The sequence below is a fragment of the Amphiura filiformis genome, chromosome 19, assembly GCF_039555335.1.
Source record: "Amphiura filiformis chromosome 19, Afil_fr2py, whole genome shotgun sequence".
In the NCBI taxonomy this organism is placed as follows: domain Eukaryota; kingdom Metazoa; phylum Echinodermata; class Ophiuroidea; order Amphilepidida; family Amphiuridae; genus Amphiura; species Amphiura filiformis.
In genome coordinates, this window is record NC_092646.1 from 45,716,804 (window position 1) to 45,738,277 (window position 21,474).

Consider the following 21,474-nt stretch of genomic DNA (forward strand, 5'->3'; position numbering starts at 1 on the left):
TTGAGATGCGAGGTTGAGTTGAAAATTTCAAAAGACAGAGAATTCAGTCTGTTATCATCTAGATCAAGGATATTTAAATTTACAAGTCCGATAAAGATACCATCGGGCAATTCAGTAATATTATTGGAATTCAAATAAAGTTCCAACAATTGTCCTAGGTTACTGAACAAGGTGTCTGGTAAAATATGCAGATTGTTATTATCTAAAGTTAGAATCAAAAGATTTCGCAGAGGATGAAAAACTAAATCTGGCAACAATGTGAGAGCATTTTTTGACAAAAACAAGATATTAAGATTTACCAGATGATCAAAGATACTATTTGATAGCTCGGCAATATGATTTGAAGTCAAATAGATATGCTGTAGATAGTTTACGCTATCGGTGAGACGTGGTAGAATGGTGAGATCATTACGTTCAAATGTTACGTATCTAAGATTCAAATTAGAACTGAAAATATCATCAGGTATAGAGGTCAACTTATTGTCCGTCACCATAAGATATACTAAATTGATGAGATCTTCAACAAAGTCATGGGGCAAAGTTGTCAGGAGATTGAAATCTAAACGCAGAAAAGTCAACCATACTAAATTTCTAAACACTTCAGGCGGTAACAGCGTCAACTTGTTATGACTCAAGTCAAGTTGCGCCAAATTTAAAGTTTGCTGAAAAACTTGATTTTTTAGGAGCTCCAAACGGTTGAAAGACAAATCAAGGACGTTCAAATCAATCAGACCATGAAAAGTGTCATCTTTTAACTTGTTAATTTCATTATGGTCCAATTTGAGTTCCAATATTTGTGTACGGTTGTTGAAAGTACTTGACGGTATAAGTTTGAGATGGTTATAATCCAACCATAAAAGCTGGATAACCACGTTAGAACTAAATGTGTTATCTGGTAAAGAAGTCAAGATATTGTTTGTCAGATAAAGTCGCGATAAGTACACAAGATTGTCAAATATACCAGCAGGTAAATCTGATATTTGATTATTATCTAGAAACAGAGTAGTCAATTGTCGTTGATGATCGAACAGGTCTGGCGGTAAATCGATCAAGCTGTTACGTCCCAAGTCTAGTTTTTGAAGATACGCGATGTTTGCAAAAACGTCAGAATTTAAGCGGGTCAACATGTTGTCTGATAAAATAAAGATTGCCAAGTTTGTATGTTCGGAGAAAATATCACTAGGTAGATGCTCAAAATTATTATAATCTAGGTAAACATACAACAATTCATGCAGGTTACCGAATAATCCCGATGGTAAAATAGTCAGATCGTTATTGGTCAGAATGAGATAGTAAAGTTTCAACATCAAATTAAAGACCCCGTCTGGGAGAGCGGTTAAACTATTGTATGATAAGTCCAGGCGTTCTAAATTGACTAGGCTATCAAAAATGTTACTTGGTATCTTTTTGATGTTATTGATCTCTAAATTTAAGGTGGACAATTCTGTAAGGTATCCGAAAATAACTCCAGGCAAGATTGATATAGAGTTATCTGCCAAATCTAAGCCCTGCAATTTGCGTAGAGAAAAGAACACATTAGTTGGCAACGCACTAAGACGGTTACTACTGATAGAAAGAAATTGCAAATTCACTACAGAGCCAAACAGAAGATTTGGGAGTGTCCGTAATTTATTATGATCCAATACCAAAGTCTTTAAACTTCGTAACTGACTAAAAGAACTTTCAAGAAGGGAGGGTATTGTATTGATGTCTAACGACAAGGTTATTAGACGAAAGAGCGAAGCAAATATGTTACGAGGTAGTCTGGTAAGGTCATTGTTCTTCAACAGCAAAGAATGTAGCTTAGTTTGTCTGTCAAAAACACCCACAGGTAAAGAGTCAAGGTTGTTATAACGTAAATCTAAATATCGCAAATTGTCAAGGTCGTGAAATATTCGCGCAGGCAGAGAGTCAATTTTGTTTGAGTGCATTATCAGTTTCCTCAAAGATGGAAAACACCGAAATGCCCCGGGTTCTACCCGTTTCAGATTTCGTTCCACGAAAGAAACCCCCGCTATATTGGGATTGCAGACTAGTAAGGTTGTGCTATTTCCTACTGATGATGCACACTTAGTATCCCACTTTTTATGACTTAATGTACAAGTACATTTATCTGGGCAAACCGTATCATATGTGTAAGTCGATATTCGAACAGGAATCTCCATGTTTCTTATTGTAACATACGAGAATATATGGTTTTCCTTATAATACCACCTTATATCTTGATATTCAGTAACATTACATGAACTTAAACCAGAATTATCATCACCATTTACCTTAATCATACTACTTATCTTAAAATCAACATATACCATCACAAGGTTAATAACTAATGATTTCCCCGCAAGTTCAGTCGAGCAAGGATTTAATGGAAATGATACGACTTTATTCACAATTGCTGGATTCGTATCATCACCATCAGTGTACTGTTCAGCGAAAAATAATGAGAAATCCTCATTTGCTTCAATGTGCTTTACTGCAATCATATACCGCGCAAATGTGGGTGACACAAGATGAATTTGACAGTCCGTTTCAGCGACTGCACGTAACGCAAGTGACGTGTTTGAAGATAAGAAGTAGCTTTTCGAACACGAATTTTCAGTTGTTGGAGGCAAAGTGTAACTTGTTTCGTAGTTGTCAAACAGATCTACATCCCAAGACGGCCCCAATCCAGGTTGGGATGCGACTGATGATAAAAATAAAAGTGGCGGCAAACACCGTGAAAGGTGAATGATGGAGAAGTTGCGCAACATATTAAATCATACTCCACTTAGCGTGGCATAAGAAAAACTCACAAGTTTCTCAAATGCGTAAATCTGCTACGCATTTGTTCGTTAGTTGGTGTCTTTGTAAGGTAGCATCCAATGTCATGTAATTATAGGTGCCTGTGTAATATTCACAACTGATGTTTAACCACCTTTTAGAACATCTGCATGATCTGCAATGATGACGATATAAGACAAATTATAACAATTATTATATCATCATCATTCATAAAATTAAGGTGGCATTTTGTGATTCACAGCCTCATCCCAAACTCTTCGAATTCTCAAAAAAAGTTAAAAATTCTTATACCATCGGAAACCGCTGTGTTTGTGTGCAAATAATTCTTGCAGTTTCATTCACTTAGCAAAAATATTGTCAAATTTATATTTATGTTCTGTTAAGGCATCTGTGTACTCTCAGACATTTATGTAGTAAAAGTGCCATAACTTTGTTATTATTCAGGCACAACATATAAATTATACATTTTTAAAAGCAAGACATCAAGGAATCTTAATATAAATACGGATTTGGTGTAAAAACAACTATTACAAAGAAAATCACACAAAAAATAAATGAATTTTTTAGTAATCATAACAAAAAAAAAAAAACACCAAATATTTTTTTTTCTTTCTTTAAATTGAGACTCTATTCCAGAAAACGTTTTTTTTTTAAATAATTTTTTTTATGCACCAAATGATGCCTAAAATCGAAAATAGACCAAAATATAAGTAAATGAGAAAAACACTTTCTTGAGCTGATCTTGCTTTTTACAATGAGCATACCTACATTGTATAAATGCTGTATTTATTGAGTTATTGTGTACCTAAATCATAATTTTACAGAGAAAATGAACATTGAAATAATGACTGTTTGAAGTTTAAAATGGTCACATCTTGCACTTTGATCAAAGCTCACAGGAGGATGTGGCAACTCTTGTTTTTCTACATCACATTACGTGAACATCGGGTAAATCCACAGCCCCTTGATAAGTTTGAGCAAAATTCATTCATAACTTGATATTTAAATCGAACGAAAGAACTTGAAAAAGAAATTATCAGCTAAAACAGAGCCATTTGACCACTAGGTTTTTTAAATCAGTGCTTCCATTTGTTTCACCACGCATGCAGATAACTATCACATATGCGACTGGATTTTCTTTCCTTGTATTTACAAAAAACATTACAAATTACATAAGTATCAAAAAAGCTCAATTTTGTGAAAGAAACAACGTCTAGAGTACACAGCCGTGTTAACAGATCAAAATTGCATCCAGTGGCCTATAGATTAATGTAATATACATAACTCACAAACACCATAACTGGAATCAACTGAAATTTTGGGAAAATACTTCATGGATATCTTCTCACACAAACCATAAAAAGAGGATGCTAGAATCACAAAATGCTAAAAGTTGTTATACAACACATCAAATTGACTGTTATGTACTTCCAATTGATTTTTGAATTCAACTTTTTAAATTTCTAACATGCTATAAGAAATATATTTATAGAAATAACATTGATTTTTGAGATCGTTAATTGCTTTGAAGATTGAGACGTTTTGTTCAAAAAATGCATTAAGTAGGAGGAAATTGATTACTTTTATATACCGCATGCAGAGCTATTATTTTGCTTTTCACAACAAAACTATTGAAAATAGTTGTCTCTTTTAGTTTTTTTAAATTATTCCCTGGAATGAGTTGCAGAGTAAAATTATATCATTCAATAAAATTAATAAAAATATGCAAACTAAAAACAAAACAAAAAATGGGATGCCACTATGACAAATCTAGGTTTTCTTTTTCTTTTTTTTTTTTTTTTTGGGGGGTCCTCTTTAGTATGGAAGTTTCTGTGTGTAAATACCTTATCAGTAGAAAAGGAAAAACCTCTAAAAGATAGCCTACTCTGGATCCTTCAACTTTAAAGCCATATTGTAACATTTGCTGAGGATCACACCCTCAATATTTTTCAAAATTCTGTTGTTTATACAATATTGTAATGTGCTTTATTAACCCTTACACTGAACACTGCGGAAGTTAAAGAAGAAACAAAGTAAAGAAGATGAACAAGGAAGTCACTGGGTACCCCCAGGATTCAAACCTTGGACCCCTCGGTGCCAACCACACAATCACCGGCCAGTAGCCACAAGGGTTGCAATTGCCTGAGCATATAGCACTTGGGGTGATTGCGACATCGCATCACATGGGATTCATGCATGCGCCATGGTTATTATCATGGTATTTTGTGGTATTGATGGGTGTTGGGGTTAAACTAACATACCCTGCAAAAAATCAAGACTTTGGTTGCTGTAGTTTTATTAAAAACCAAGATTTTGATTAAAGAGCAGGTCTATTGCAAAAACAAGTTTATCTCTATTCAAGAGAATAATTATTACATTACAAGTTGACACTTGTTGCAATTTTTAAAGCGATTTCTCCTGAAAAAGGAGAAATTGTGGGGGTAAAGTTCAGCCTCGTGACGTGTTCTTCCCCCGTTTGAAGCGTGCACGTGTTCTCCCCCGCTTGGCTGATGACATAGGTAAATGAAGCGGGCACTTTATCATGCTCTCATCATACAATCACTTTGACAAGTTTGACATTAGCAACAATGAGTTGTACTATCACTTACCATAACAATGCTGCATAACAATATGCACACTATTGTTCTCATTTCAGGAAAACCCACACAGTATTGTTACTATTGGTTTGCTTTGTAATATTTCATCCAACTGAAACTATAGCATTGCAATATACAGGGAAATCAGATACATGAGTTTGTGGACTTAACACGGTTTATATGCTAGTCTCAGATGAAATTCTAAGCTCAAATTATGTATTTATTTTTTAGGCCTAATATTTCTCATGATATTGATATACATATGAATTGTAATATCACAATTGTATAATATATAAAAAAAGAAGCGGCTGATTTTATCCATATGTTGAAAATCCATTAAATTTGTAATACTTAATTTGGAATTTTTTTCTGTGAACAACAACAGTATACGTTCTGTCCATTGAGCGTTTAAAGTCCCTTTTCTCACAGTGGGCACATCTCATTTCATGACGTTACCGTTTTTCTAGGCCAAATCTGTCTTGTTCGAAGGAACTCACCGCTTAAGTTGGTTTTTGCGGAATATCAATTTTAAACGTCATATTTTCTCAAAAAAGGAGTCATTTTCATTGTCCTCATATAAATATTAGCTTGCCAATGATATGATGTTGTTTTCGCAATAGACCTGCCCTTTAAAGAGCAGGAACCGTTGTTTAATAATTACGATGGAAATAATAGGCGAACAGTACGCTATGTTCATAACACAGTACGTACATGGCGTGTGGGATGATCATACACACATCAAAGGACCGTACGGTACGTAGCATGGACTCAGATGCAACTCTATTTAGAACAGTCTTTTTTTACATAATAGAGAGCTTGCGAAATGGAGTTACTTTAACTTTAACTTTAATGTCTAGAGGATTATAGAGGATTATGTATTCAAAACCACTCTGCCATTAAAGCCGCTTGAAGTTAAAGTTAACGCCAGAATCTATAGTGTGCCGTAAATTATGATGAAAATACGTCATAATTAAAACAATGGTTTGCATATTTCCTCATAGACTATATAATTACCACTTATGTATTGTCTAGTTAATAGACCAATTGTCTCGAGACAGCAGGAAAACACACAACACAAAAATTAGACTCCGCATTGTCCCACGATCATAAGGACCCTTTAATACATGCAAGATATTTATAACAATTCCACATTTTCATAAGACTATATTGAAATTATTAACAATCGATTTCATATAAATTAATACAAATATATCAATTGAAATCAATAATTGGAGCAAGCATTTTTAATTATTTATCTTCATATAAAATAAATAAATACAAGAATTAATTGGAAAAATGTGTACAAGTCAACCATACAAGACACAAAAGTTGACTTCTGTATCACATTTAACCAAATTTCCTCTTTAGCAAAACGGATACATCTTTGGATGAAACAGAGGATTGGATTGGAAACAACATTTTATACCCGCAATTAAATAATTAGAAATCTCCAAAAGAAGAAATAATGCCAGCAATTAAAATTTTGTATCCAACCAGAGCCGGTATTTACATATACACTATTAATGATATATAGATATTATTAAAACCACTGATACTTTAGTCAATTAACTAAAGATACTCCAAACAAGCAATTATTAGCTACATAAAGCCTTCAATCACGCTCTGTAAAACGCAGTAGAAAGTGGAGACAATCTACTGACAAGATTCTTCAGGTTTTGAAGAAACTCCATAGGCCACTATAAAACGCAGTAGAAAGTGGAGACAATCTACTGACGAGATTCTTCAGGTTTCGAAGAAACTCCGTAACACATTCAAACACCATAAAACGCAGTAGAAAGTGGAGACAATCTACTGACGAGATTCTTCAGGAAGCGAAGAAAGTCCGTAACACATTCAAACACCATAAAACGCAGTAGAAAGTGGAGACAATCTACTGACGAGATTCTTCAGGTTTTGAAGAAAATCCTTAACACATCCAAGCACCATTAAACGCAGTAGAAAGTGGAGACAATCTACTGACGAGATTCTTCAGGTTTCAAGAAACTCCGTAACACATTCAAACACCATAAAACGCAGTAGAAAGTGGAGACAATCTACTGACGAGATTCTTCAGGTTTTGAAGAAACTCCTAAACACAATCAAGCACCATTAAACGCGGTAGAAAGTGGAGACAATCTACTGACGAGATTCTTCAGGTTTCAAGAAACTCCATAACACATTCAAACACCATAAAATGCAGTAGAAAGTGGAGACAATCTACTGACGAGATTCTTCAGGTTTCGATGAAACTCCGTAACACATTCAAACACCATAAAACGCAGTAGAAAGTGGAGACAATCTACTGACGAGATTCTTCAGGTTTTGAAGAAACTCCTAAACACAATCAAGCACCATTAAACGCAGTAGAAAGTGGAGACAATCTACTGACGAGATTCTTCAGGTTTCAAGAAACTCCATAACATATTCAAACACCATAAAACGCAGTAGAAAGTGGAGACAATCTACTGACGAGATTCTTCAGGTTTTGAAGAAAATCCTTAACACATCCAAGCACCATTAAACGCAGTAGAAAGTGGAGACAATCTACTGACGAGATTCTTCAGGTTTCAAGAAACTCCGTGAACACATTCAAACACCATAAAATGCAGTAGAAAGTGGAGACAATCTACTGACGAGATTCTTCAGGTTTTGAAGAAAATCCTTAACACATCCAAGCACCATAAAACGCAGTACAGTAGAAAGTGGAGACAATCTACTGACGAGATTCTTCAGGTTTTGAAGAAACTCCATACCAAGCCTTTATTTTCAAAGCATAAAGCAGCATGATTGGATATACCATCTTATTAGAGTATCTTTGACAATATTTAGTTAACTGAGTTACCCTTCCCGCTATTGGGAGGGTGGGTGGGATTTTTGGTCCATCATGATCAGCAGAGACATTTGCAAGTGCATCACTAAGAGAACTATGGCCATAACAAAGTAATGAAAATATAAAACGGAAAACCTGATTGGATGCACACCACAAAAGGGGACAGCTGAATGGGCAGGAAAGATGAGCTTGTTGCTATAACAACATAACAACAACCCTAAACTAAAACTGAATTGACTGGTGACCAAAACTTGTTAAGTGTGCTTGAGATGACTCAAGTGGGAATGAGAGGATAAACCTCTGCACTTATATGCACATGACAGCCCATGGTCCCCTGCTGCTGAGACAATCTGGTTTTTAAAAGATTTACACTTTAAAAAACGGAATTATTGGAAATCTAATTTGGTTTGGGTAAAAAACATGCCACATGATGCTAAAAATTACTGATTGAATTAGATCAAAATAAATTTTGTTCCAAACGTCACACTTGATATATACATTTGTGTGTGCTCATGACGTACACCAAATCAGCTTATTTGGCTTGACTTCAACGCCAAAGGGATTAAGTTCCAGTAAAATGGACTGATTTTACGGGACCCAGCAGTGTAGTGAACTTCTGCGAATTGCAGCTACTGTGAACATTTTTTTACAACGTTGCGTGTCTTATAATTACACCTCTTATTATAACCAAATATGTTTGTACTGTTCAGGTATTTTATTTAATTATTATTTTATTCATTTAGGCCTACATTATGTACCCCAATTCAGCAGAAAGCTGGTCTAACATGTGCCACGCTATTATACGTATATTATAGGCCTATGGGTATTGTATGTCAACCAAATTATTCATTATTAAAAGAGGAGGCCTATTTGTTACAAAAAATAAGAATGTCAGAAAAGGAGCATCCAGAAATATGTTGGTTGAAATTCAAAATTCTGGGAGTTTTTAAAGAACAAAATGAGGATCATTCGGAGAGAGATATTTAATTCGATCAGAATGCAAAGAGGAGTCCTTGCCCTCCTAAAAGAAAACTCCTGGCAACGCCACTGGGGAGTGGGAAAGTGAGGATAGATGAATAGATGGAGGGAGGGGATGATATGGAGAGGTGGTGATGGTGGTGGTGGGGGGGGGGGGGGGGGCTAGGGAGAGCAAACAGATAAAATGGGCTTGTGTCCTGATGGAAATATAAAATTGACAAAGCTGACGTTTACTGGAATAATAATTGAGCTTTTATTATAATAATCCGGGACAATAATATAGGCATATCACAAGAATATTTAATTGAAACATGTTTAGAAGTATAATATTAGCGTATAGCTCATAACATAGGCCTAATTCCCATTGCATTGGTCATCGCCAAGAGATGTAATCCATGTTTATTCAAACTAAGCGCCTATTGTAATAAGTGTTACCAACAAACCACTTCAGCAAACAAAAGGGAGAAATTTGATGCAGTCGCTTTTACATACCCTTCTTTTGATCACCCATTGATACACTTCCCCTAGTTTAAACAACAAGACGCTGTTGGTACAGAAACCAATCTGACGTTCGCGTTGAAGTGAAGTTGAGCAAGAAATCGAATCGATATTTTTGACGTTGCCGTTAAAGTTCCAGTAACTTCATTCCGCAAGCTCTCTAATGAACCATTGTGACTGATCCATTTTAACAAATAAGGCTACCATGCCTTTTTACACGTTTGCATTTCTTTAAATATTTTTTGATTTATTTAAAAAGTATTGAGAGGGGAACTTATAAGTTGTGGACCCTATATTATGATATTTGAAATAGAGCTAATTCACAGAGATTTGTATTATACAAAGAGAACCGTGTAAATACTTACCGAGTATCAGTTTTTCACTTGTCCTTATTAACAACAGTTTCTCCCTTTTCCATCAATGTCTGTGATTCGTCAAATTATAATGTCACATTCAACAAAAGATAAAGATATTGTGTCCACTTTGGTCCATAGAAGTAACTTAGAATTTGTGAACCCTTTAAGTTAAAGTTAAGGCAACCATAAACTGTAGTAGGTCCTCTATATATGTACCATTTGAAATTATATAACTACCATAAAATGTCTTTGAGCTACAAGCTTCCAAGTGATACATGTATAGTTTGGTGAAGAGAATTTGTCTATTGATTGGCAAATGAGCTATTCCATTTAATATCCACACTACTCCTGTGGACAATATTGGAAATATCTTCCACAGAGGGAGTATGACTTTCAAATGGAATAAACACATTGGGCAACCCTGTTAGAATTTCATACACCCTCGTAGTAAGATTCAACCTTAGTGAGTTTCAAATTGAGTTGGTTAATGTGCTAATTCCATTTGAAATTAATACTCCCTCTGTGGAAGATATTTCCAAAATCTTCCACAGGGGGATGGATTTTGAATGGAATAACCCAGTATTATTGATGTGCAAGACAAGTAAGTTTGCGTGTGTAAATTCTACACTCAATTTCCACATGTTTGATTTAATCCAGATCAAAATGGATTGTGAATGAGATTGTGTGTGTAGCACCCACCATTTATAACAAGCATCAATCCACATTGATTCACATCTGAAAAACTTGTATGGATGGATATCTCCATTATCGTGAATTGATACTGAGATCATTTCTTTAGTTTGCTAATGTTTTTAAGAAAATTCAAAGATAGTAAAATGCAACTGAATGCTTTTTATTGCTCAGTAATAGGTGATATTGATTTTTGGATGTTTTATTGCTTGAAAAGTACAATTGTAACCAATAGATTAATAATAGAATCTCTCTTTTTTTTTTTATCTTCTCTCCATCATCCTCTCGGTATCTATAGCAATAATATGTTTTTATTTTCATCTTAGTAAGTTTTAGTATCAATTTAAAATTACAACCATGATGACTATTTATTCTACATTACTTTGTATTAGTTTCATACTTGATATCAAATGTCATATTAGGTAGCGTTTCAATCTTAATTTAAAGATTTAAAAGGCTGGAGTGTAATTAAAAATGATTATTGTGAGAAATTATGGTTTGACAGGCATATTGCCCGATTTTTCTGAACTGCATGGTGGAAGTTTGAATTGTTATTTGGATTTAAAGCCGTAATACCATTGTTGACATTTAAATTTTGTTATTCTTTCAACAACAAAATGACAATCATATTACTTTCATGCCTATTTATACCAAAATACTGATGTAAAATGAAAAATAAAATAAAACAATAACAACAAAAGCCACTTACCTACCATCTTCACCATTTATTTATTTATTTATTTTTTTAAAATTCAAGATGTTGTATTCTTTAAAATAGTTAGGTGAAAAACCTCAATTCCACGACCACTCCCCGACTAGCAAGGTTCGACGATTCACCCGACCTCCATGAACCATCTAGGAAAAAAAATTAGCCCCCACGTCCCTCGCAAAATCCCGGCACCACTCGCCAGATGCCAAAATCCAAAATGGCCGCCGCAGCCAGTTCGAAAAATCTTGACCATTTATTGCTGTATCTTGTTATTTCTCCATCTCTCTTGTTTGCCTAAATGAATTAATAATGCGTAGTGTTATTTCATAGTAGGCCTATATATCAATTATCAGGGTTTTATTTTGTGGCATCCTTACACTTTAAGGGATCGGTCACCCACCTTTGTACAGTATTTTTTGTGGACCTGAGAGCACATCAGACATACCAAATTGCATTCTGAATACGAGGAATGTCTTTCTGATATCAATTATATCACAAATTTAAAATATCTCAATTATTTGATATCAGAAGCACATTCCTCATATTCAGAATGCAATTTGGTGATCTCATGTGCTCTCAGGTCCCACAAAAAAATACTGATATAAACTTGGATCGATTGAGCCCATATTTTTAAACTCATAGCGAGACCAAAAAATATTAGGCATAAAGCATCTAATTTTATTATTATTATGTTTCGGATCCAATATTTTCACACACTTAGATTTATCAAAACATAATAATGTGCAAAGATGGGTGACCGAACCTTTAAATGATTAAAAATAATTGGGTTTATACCATATTTTCTATGTCCAAACATCATATTGGGGCCAAAAGTTAAGAGGTTCTATCATGTTGTAATATATCTCAATTTGTTTGTCTCATCACTAGGAACTTTAAAAAAACCAATTATCATTATGTGCTATTATATTAGCAACATATAGTACAGGTTCTGAATGACTATTTTCACAGGTTGTTCCTGCTGATATCACTATGAAGTTTATATACAGTAAGAAATAGTAGTACAAGCTGTATCACAATGATTGGTACCCATCACTTTTCATCGATAATGGATGAGCCTGACACATCAATATTCAACATAAGATCCAAATAATTAGTAGATTAATTGTAAAACAAGTCATAAACTATACATTCTGGACATTTCAAGAGTATCCAACGTTGTACTTGGAAGAGGCAGGCTTTTCAAACAAACATCAAAATTGATGGGTACCAATCATTTTGATACACCCTGTATACATTTTGTGACAATAACACCTGCTATTGTTGTGTTTGAATTGACAGGTTCTGATGAGAATAGTCTTGAGAACACTGACCCATCAGAAGGCTCCTCCATGTTTGAAGATGGTGAGAATGTATTCGACGATAGTTTCTGGAGTAATGGTACAATGCTGGAGGAGTTGGAACAAATGTACCAACAATTAGCTAAACATGGACCACCTCAGTCAGAAAAAGAACTCAGGTAGGCTGAAAGATAAATGAAATTGTAAGTTGTATGCAGCACTGAAAATAAGTAGTTGTGAATAATGGCAAAATCTCATTGTGCTACATGTAGCAGGTAAACCTACTCACTATTCTATGAAAATACCCTAATAATTGTTTTGGATTAAAAAAAATATTATCCTGTTTTGCCAAATGAAACAGCTAAATCCTAATCCTTTAGTTAGTTCTAATTGGCAATGAAAGTCAAATGTCAAACATTTGGTCAATTTGTGGAAATAAGGGCCAAAAATGTGTGTTTTTAGGGCATTTTTCGTTTGCTGTGACAATCAAGCCCAAAGACTTAAACAAAAACTAACTTCAAGTTATGCATTCTAATTTTGTAAAACAACATTTTCTAATCTTTCATAACCAATTGTCAAAAATAACATAAAATGTGATGTGATGAAGTAAAATCAGTCGGAAGTTGGAAATATTGATTTTGAGATATAGTCAAACAAAGGAAGTATTTCTTTTTGTTTCTTATTATTTTGGAAACTCTTTAACCACTCACATCTTTTGAACTGGTTGTCAAAATTCAATGGGGTTTTATGCAAAATGTAGCTTCGCAAATACGGGCCTATATAAGAAACTGAAAATTGAATATGTCCAACTACAGACTGATTTTGCTTGATCGCACCACAAATATTAAAACTATGAGCTAACTCTTCACCTATTCTCAAGATTTGGAATGCTTAGACTTGTGCCAAATCTTAAAATTTTGTGACTGCTATTGTAAGTAAACATGCAAAATTGATGGCTTTTGGCCCATTTTCCATCAAATTGCAAAAATATTAAAATTTGACTTTATTTCCAGTTAAAACTAATTAAATATTAGGATTTGGCTGTGTTTCATTTAGCAAAACAAATAATATGTTTTTCCACACAATTAGTGCTGTATTTTTCTGAAATCAAAAATTGTTTTTCAAATGTTTGCGTACCGGTAAGTGTCTAGCATGCTGCAGCATATGTTTCTTAGATTGGCAAAGGCGCCGTGTTTAGAATGTGATTTTACCTGAACATCTTTTCCTTAAAAATTGAAAAATTGAAAATTGAGTTACTATAATTATTACCTTATACAAACAATAGACTATCAGATACTGAAAATACCGAAGGTCTAGCATACTTGGTTCTAAAGTTCTGAAGCTTTGTGATGTGTATTTTCTTATGTATTTTATTGTTTTTTACTCCATATTTTTGCCTTTATCTCAATTTCAAATTTGCTTCCTTTGGCCCCCATGGACCAGATCATGTAACATATTTCAACTTTTAAGTTACTTACTTTTAATCTTAAAAGATTGCAACAATGTGGCACTGAACTTCAATGTTATTCTATACTGCAATGTTTTTGAAAGTTTGGATGTACTTGTGATAACATATATTGGTAATTGACGAGTCCAGTATGATTTTAAATTAAAATGTGAGGAACTCTTGCTTGTTGAGGGAAAACATCTCTTCTTGTTCCCAAGTGGCTTTCAGAACGCCAGAAGACATCTGCTCATCTGCTATACAGCAGTGTCTTACACACCTAAACACTTTCACCCATTCTAAATCCCATTCTATTTTATTTCTAATATATAATCATTGGTAATTTCTTTCAGGTATTTGTTACAAATAGTATTAGAGGCTGGTTGTCTGGAGTGGGCCTTGTTAATTTCCATCGTGCTGAGGGATCTACCTAGTATAGCACATACAGTAACAGCAGCCGGCGCATCAGATGTATCTCTAGAAACACTGGGCAGGATGAGGGAAGGACTGTCATATCTAGAGCTATGGGTTGATACTGAATGGTAAGCGCATGCGGCTATTCCAGTTAAAATCCTTACACCCTCCTATGGAAGACATGACCTTAATCTCCCACACAGGGGATGTGAACTTAAAATGGGTTTACCCGAATGGGTCACTGCATTTGAAATCTACCCCCAAAATCTACACCCAGAGCTGCCAACCCTTCTTAATCCTGCAGAAGACTTCCTCATTTGCTGACAATCTTTTGTCTTCTGCAAAACATATTAAATCACTGTCCTGTTCTTTTCCAAAAAGAAAAAGGTTGAGTAGCCTTGGAAAGGCATTTTTAAGGGTCCCAAAAAGCTAACATCCAGGAGCTTTTGGAGGCGCTGATCCCACGCAAGGGCAGCTGCCCTTGGCACGAGAGTGCCACATCCTAAGCTTTTTTTACATTTTGCAGAAATCTTCTGCATTTACATATTCCAATGTTGGCAGCTCTGTACACCCCGTATCAGAGATTAAAATATCCTGTGTGCATGGTCATATTCAACCAGTTGCACATCAGGGTTGGGCTATTGGGCTATTTCGATTCCACACATCCCATGTGAAAGATGACAATACTATCATAATGATACCATTTTGTGGTTGAACAAGGGCTATCTGATGATGATGAGTTGTGTTAACAACTCGCATTGAAATTCTAAGGAAAGAGGACAATAACTTGCATGTAGATGGTAGATTAAAGGTCAAATGTTTGGAGTCTATAAACACATAACAAACCTTATCAATTTTGTTTCTTTCCATTACAGTGCTGGATACAAACCGTTGATGCTAGCAATGCGACCACAAACTCAAATCCTTGCTGAACTCGTGGAGACCCGTGCCACATCCCCTCCTCTCACACCCACCTCTTCCATCTCGGAACATTCCACAACGCACACAGATAACACAAAGAGACATTCCTCGCATAATAACAGTAGCGCCGGGGAGAATGATGGCGAAGAAGACGATGTGTTCTCGGAGCAAAGTAATGAGGATAAAGAAGAGGCAGGCTGTGTAGTGTCATGACACACGCATCAGTGTGCAGGATTGAGAGGTTATATATTTTCTATGCATGATGGAAGAATTAGTAAAGCAGTGATGGCGCTACTGTGAGATAACAGTTTATACAAAAACTCTGAAATATGTGCTTGTTACTCAACACTTTGATGACCTGCGATTGGACTATCCATTTTGTAATCCACACTCCCCCTGTGGAAGATTTAGTTTACATCTTCCACAGAGGTAGTATGGTTTCAAATTTCATTGGTAGAACATCAGCGCAGTCACCTTCAGAGCCTTATTTCACCCATATTAAGATGAGCACTCCATTATAATTACTCTGTGAAGGTGACTTGGGAAAAGTTCCTTAAACTGCATATTCTCTCCTGGTCTTTGATTACACATCATAACAATTGGGTAACTTCCATTTGAAATACTCACTCCAGGTAATGACATATACAAAAATGAGTATGAGTTTTAAAATAATTAACCCTACCCAATTACATTTGAAAAACTTACTCCCTCTGTGGAAGACTTTTTTTAAATATTCTCCAGGGGTATGACATATTTCAGGTGGAATAGCTGATTGATATCTTTGAGAATCAGACTGAAGGAATCTCATATGATTGGCAAAATAATCATATTTGTACAACTTGCTTAACATATCCGTACATCTTGAACTCTATTTGTCTTTTATAATATCTTCAAAAGAATTCACCAAAGAATATATCATCTCTCAGCTCTTATGAAGATTTGAGTTTTGAAAATTGAAAGAAATCTGTTGATGCAACTGTAAACTTAGCTCATTTTTACTCCAATGGGCTATTCCATTTGAAATCCACACTACCCCTGTGGAAGATTTTGGAAATATGTTCCACAGAGGGAGTATAAATTGTAAATGGAATGAGCACATTAGGCACCTCCATTTGAAACTCACCTCCCTCAGTGGAAGATTCAGGTTGAATCTTTCTCAGAGGGTGTATGAAATTCAAATGGAGCTGCCTAATGTGCTAATTACATTTAGAATTCATACTCCATCTGTGGAATATATTTCCAAAATCGTCCACAGGGGTAGTGTGGATTTTAAATGGAATGGCCCAATACATCCTAGGTGCCTTTGACATCTAGAAGTTCTACTCCCATTGTGTACATGTTGTTTATACATACACCTCTCATGCAGTGTTGCCAAAACTTTTCAGCGTCAAGGCGCGGCGCATTGACTCGCTAGGCCGCGGTAAAGGATTCTCAAGTAGCCCAATTTTTTAGCTTCAAAAAGCGCCCAATACCGGATATTTGGGCGGATTTACCCGAAATTTAGGCCGCAAAACACCCAATTGGGCGGAAAAGCACTTGACTTTAAAACTTCCGGTACTTACTGGGAAGTTACTGACCGATCAATAAATGGTCAGAAAACCCATTGTAATGTCAATTTGGAGCTTCAAAGACTCAAAACCTTTATAAATCGGCTAAATTGAAAGGAAAATACATCAAATTACTGCCGCGGCCTGAGACTGGCAAAAGTAGCCCAATTTTAGACAAGTAGCGGCATACTTTTTTTGAGTAGCGGCAAGTGATCGCCAAGTAGCCCAATTAGTGCGCCTAAGGCGCAGCGTTAGCATCACTGCTCTCATGCAGGAATTTGTTAATTACTTTGGAAGGTTTCACATTTTTGAAAGCAACAAGCCACTTCAGAAACTAAATTTGTTGTTTGAGAAAAATGACTAGTTTTTGCAAAAGCAATCAAGTATAAATTCAGCTTAACTGACGTTTTATTTCTTTATGATTGATGATGTAAAAAGAAATCAATTTACTGTATTCAACATAATTAGCACCCCTTCTGTAATTAGCACTCCTGTGAACTTTTGTAACTTACATTTGCTCAAGTGCCCGCTTTCTGTTTACTTTTTTTTAATATATTAAATGGGATCCAAGGTCATAAGTAAATCATACAAAAACAATCTGGAGACTGCAATATCTGTTCTACAGTTCCTATTCCTTTATATTGAATTGCAGTGCAGTATTATTTTGCATTGGAAACATCCAGTTTGACTTTCACAACACGGTAAATAATAAAGAACCCCTAAATATCTTTGTGATCCACAGCCTCATCCTCTAACTTCCTGCAAAAAAAGTAGAGATTTTCATATCATCCCAAACCTAGGACTACACAATGTTCATGTACATGTACGTAACCTTTGTTGCAGATTCGCAAGGCATCGACCACAGTGGTACAATCAAGCTTAATGAGACTGATGTCGATCATAATCAAATTCAGTTTTCAATTTCATTACATGAGCCATTCTCAGAGCTTTACTTTTCTTAAAACCCCATCATAATTAGACTAACGGTTTCTGACAACAATAAAATAACAATGGAAGTTGAATACTATTAATATTTGGCTGTATCTCAAAATCAATATTCCCGACATCCGACTCATTTTGCTTGATCACACAGGGCACCATTATACATGCAATTAGGCGTAACTCACAAACTCAATGTCCGAATCAACTATATTTTAGAAATAGGTTTTTTTCATAGATATCTATTGAACTATATCCTGGTGCTTAACAGGGTTCCCACGGTCCTTGAAATCCTTGAATTTGAAAACACCTTTTCAAGGCCTTGAAAGTCCTGGAAATTTGCACAAGGTCCTTGAAAGTCCTTGAAAATTGGAATTTTACCTCAAGTATAATTTTGGGGAGTGGAGAGGAGCTGTCACTTTCGTTAATACGTGCCGTATGGAGAGCCACATCATGATTTTTGTGTTGTGACAAGTCCTTGAAAATCATGCTTTTGGACCTTGAAAGTCCATGAAAGTCCTTGAATTTGAAAGGCTTCAAGGTACGGGAACCCTGGCTTAATATCCTTCAAGCACCCAGAGTGCTAATTCGGTTGAATACGGTACGGTTCTTTTATAATGTGGTGTTTTCTACAAAAATTATGAATGGCACTTTCATGAAATTTTTTTCTCGAACATTTTGACAGACGTGTTACACACACACACATCTGTGTAGATTGACCCCGGCCTGTACATGAACAATGCATGATGGTACTGTAATATGTTTTATACCAGAAAGCTTCTACTGGCTTCAAATCAATTTATTAAATAGTGTCTTTTTGTATGCATGTGAGCACAGGGTATGTACAGTATAACAGATTTCTACAGGCAGTGGAGGCATTGCCTTTGTTTATTCTGTAACACGGCTGTTTGATGTTTATAGAATTGGCTTCATTTTTAACTAAATGCAAACTATAGATGGCGCTATTTATCCTAAATCACATTTTTTTATTTGCAAGGGTTAGGTGATTAATACCGCCACTAAAACAGCTGGAATAGGTGACACAAGCAACAAGGACATTTTATAAACATATTTTACTAAACAATAAAAGGAATTATTTGTATTAAAAGCTTGAAAGGGTAATTTCCAGTAACTAAATAGCGCCACCAATTTTGGCATTAATAGATACATTTTATATCCAAAAAGCTTTAGAAAATACTATAAATGTGAATAATTTTGTAAAACAGGGGAAATTAAAGTTGAGAACGACTCAAAAGCATCTGTATACATTTGCACGATATCACTTTTAGCTGTTTAAGCCTAAAATTTGGTTATACATGATGTTTTGTTTGAAAATCTAATAAATGATCCCATCAAACAACCGTGGTAAAGCAGCATATTTTTGCAGCACTCAAATTTCTGCAACATGAAATTTTCAGGAATTTGTACATTAGGAAGAAAAATATTTGTGTGCATGACAATTTCATGAATCGTTTACACTTGAGAAAATTGGGAAATTTCCATGCAAGCGAACATTTGATTCTTTACAGTATACATTGCTCCAATGTGAGTATATTGGAACCAGTGTATGATAAGGTAACCTTGAATGCAAACAACCAACCAGCAATATTTGGCTATTCTATTTGAAATTACCCCTCCGCTGGATAAAGATGATGCTTTCTCAATTCTAGATGAGCTACATGGTCAAGCCAGGTGAGTTTTATTGTTTGCTCATTTGTTAAAATCCAGCTGCAAGATGCAAAATTTTGTACCCTGTTGGATTTTACACAATTTGGCCTCTATGTGGGAAATTTTGTTTTTAACAGATAAAAATTGTTGGATTTGTAAAAGCTATAACTAGTGACTTTGGTTGGTATTTCAACATCTTCCTCAAAGGGTGTAGGGGGTTCAGATAGAATAGCCCATTGGCTTGTGGTGTCAAGAGGGTTATTAGAGGATCTGTCAAGAGCATAGATTGGCTATCCCATTATGGCCTCATTCTTAACAGTGGTGTACAGGAGGGGGCATAAATGCATTGTTGTCCGGCAGGGCTGCTCCCAAAATGACTTTATTGCTGACAAAATAATGTGTGGATAAATGTTTCATTTCTACACTAAGTTGGCCTCGGTGGCCCTAAAAATGCACACTATATTTTTTGGTAAATTTGTGGGGGATGGGTATATCTCCTTGTCTCTCCACCCTTGCTCCATGGTTGGAACATCCCTGAAATTGTTATAAAAACCTTTTGTATATGCTGGGTACAAATTGCATAGTTTATGTATTCCCATACAATGGGACTGTGCAAGGTACACTTCTCAACATTCGCAACTACTGAATACATATAGTAGCACTAATGAGGCAATAGCAATAGGTCTGCATTATTTCAGACAGGCAATTATCATAATAAAAATTTGATAAGAATGAACATGAACCTGGCACACACATACTCTATGTTAACTGGTGTCCTGTACTGTGTACTTGGACAAGAAATTAAAGGGAAAATCTAGAGGGCAAAAATAGAGTAAAATACAACATTTTTGCACCCTACACATGCACATCGTCCACATAAAGCCTCTTTTGGAAACTCAAAGACATGTACAGTCTCTCTAAAACTGGTATATGTATGTATGATGCAACTGCAATTTTTCTTTCGTCTGTGCCCCCAAATTTTATCCTCCCCCCCCCCCCGACCAAAAAAACTGGCTACACCCTGATCTTCTGGGCTCCACTCTCATATGTAATAGTTTATGCTCTTGAACCTAGGTGGTGTTTGGTTATCAATCCCTTTATCCACTACACCACACCCATACTGTAACTTCAAAGGAGAATCATTCTCTTTCAGAGGTCAAACATGCAGCTTTGGAAATACTTTATTTAAAGCAAAGATTATATTGTGGCATTACTTGGAATTTTGCACATAAATGGAACTGTTTGATAATTTTGTAAAAACTCATACAAAATAAGAGTTGCTGTGATGGCGATGATGATAAGGTCATCAAAGAATGTTCAGATTATGATTGATCAGATTTCTTTGGTGTTTGATATTATTTTTTACACAATCATGAAGTATTATTAATGTTGTGTTTGTTGTCATGTAAGAGTACATTTTAGGCATAAATACTTTTCTAAACATGTTTTTAAGAATAAAAGAAAATAACCTTAACACAACTGTATTCATCAAAGGAGGAGAATTCTTATTTGAGCTTGTGTGAATCCACATTCATATTCAAATACCATATAATATAAGCCCTATCAGCATTGTAAATTCAGTTTACGATTAGCACTTTTGGGACACTTTGAGCTCTGACATCGGAAAATTGCTTCAATTATCATTCATTCATTATTGTAATAACGTTAACATTAAAAATCTTTTAAATAATCAATTTATGAAATAACCATGTTTTTTTCTGTTTTTTTTTTAAATTCTGGAAAAACATTTTAAATAATATTGGTAGGCACAAAAAAACAATTTTCCTGATAGGTCAGAGGG

At 35.2% G+C, this 21,474-nt stretch overlaps 1 protein-coding gene across 1 annotated transcript in view; it reads left to right on the forward strand.

Moving 5' to 3' along the window:
• LOC140141375 (guanine nucleotide exchange factor subunit RIC1-like) overlaps positions 1 to 16,954 on the forward strand; it is a 129,781-nt gene extending 112,827 nt beyond the window's left edge. Inside the window, exons 28-30 of the mRNA XM_072163223.1 lie at positions 12,742 to 12,919; positions 14,538 to 14,726; positions 15,474 to 16,954. Of these exons, the coding sequence (XP_072019324.1) occupies positions 12,742 to 12,919; positions 14,538 to 14,726; positions 15,474 to 15,732 (626 nt within the window). The 3' untranslated portion in view covers positions 15,733 to 16,954. The remainder of the gene's footprint in view (positions 1 to 12,741; positions 12,920 to 14,537; positions 14,727 to 15,473) is intronic.
• Positions 16,955 to 21,474: the final 4,520 nt, after the last annotated feature.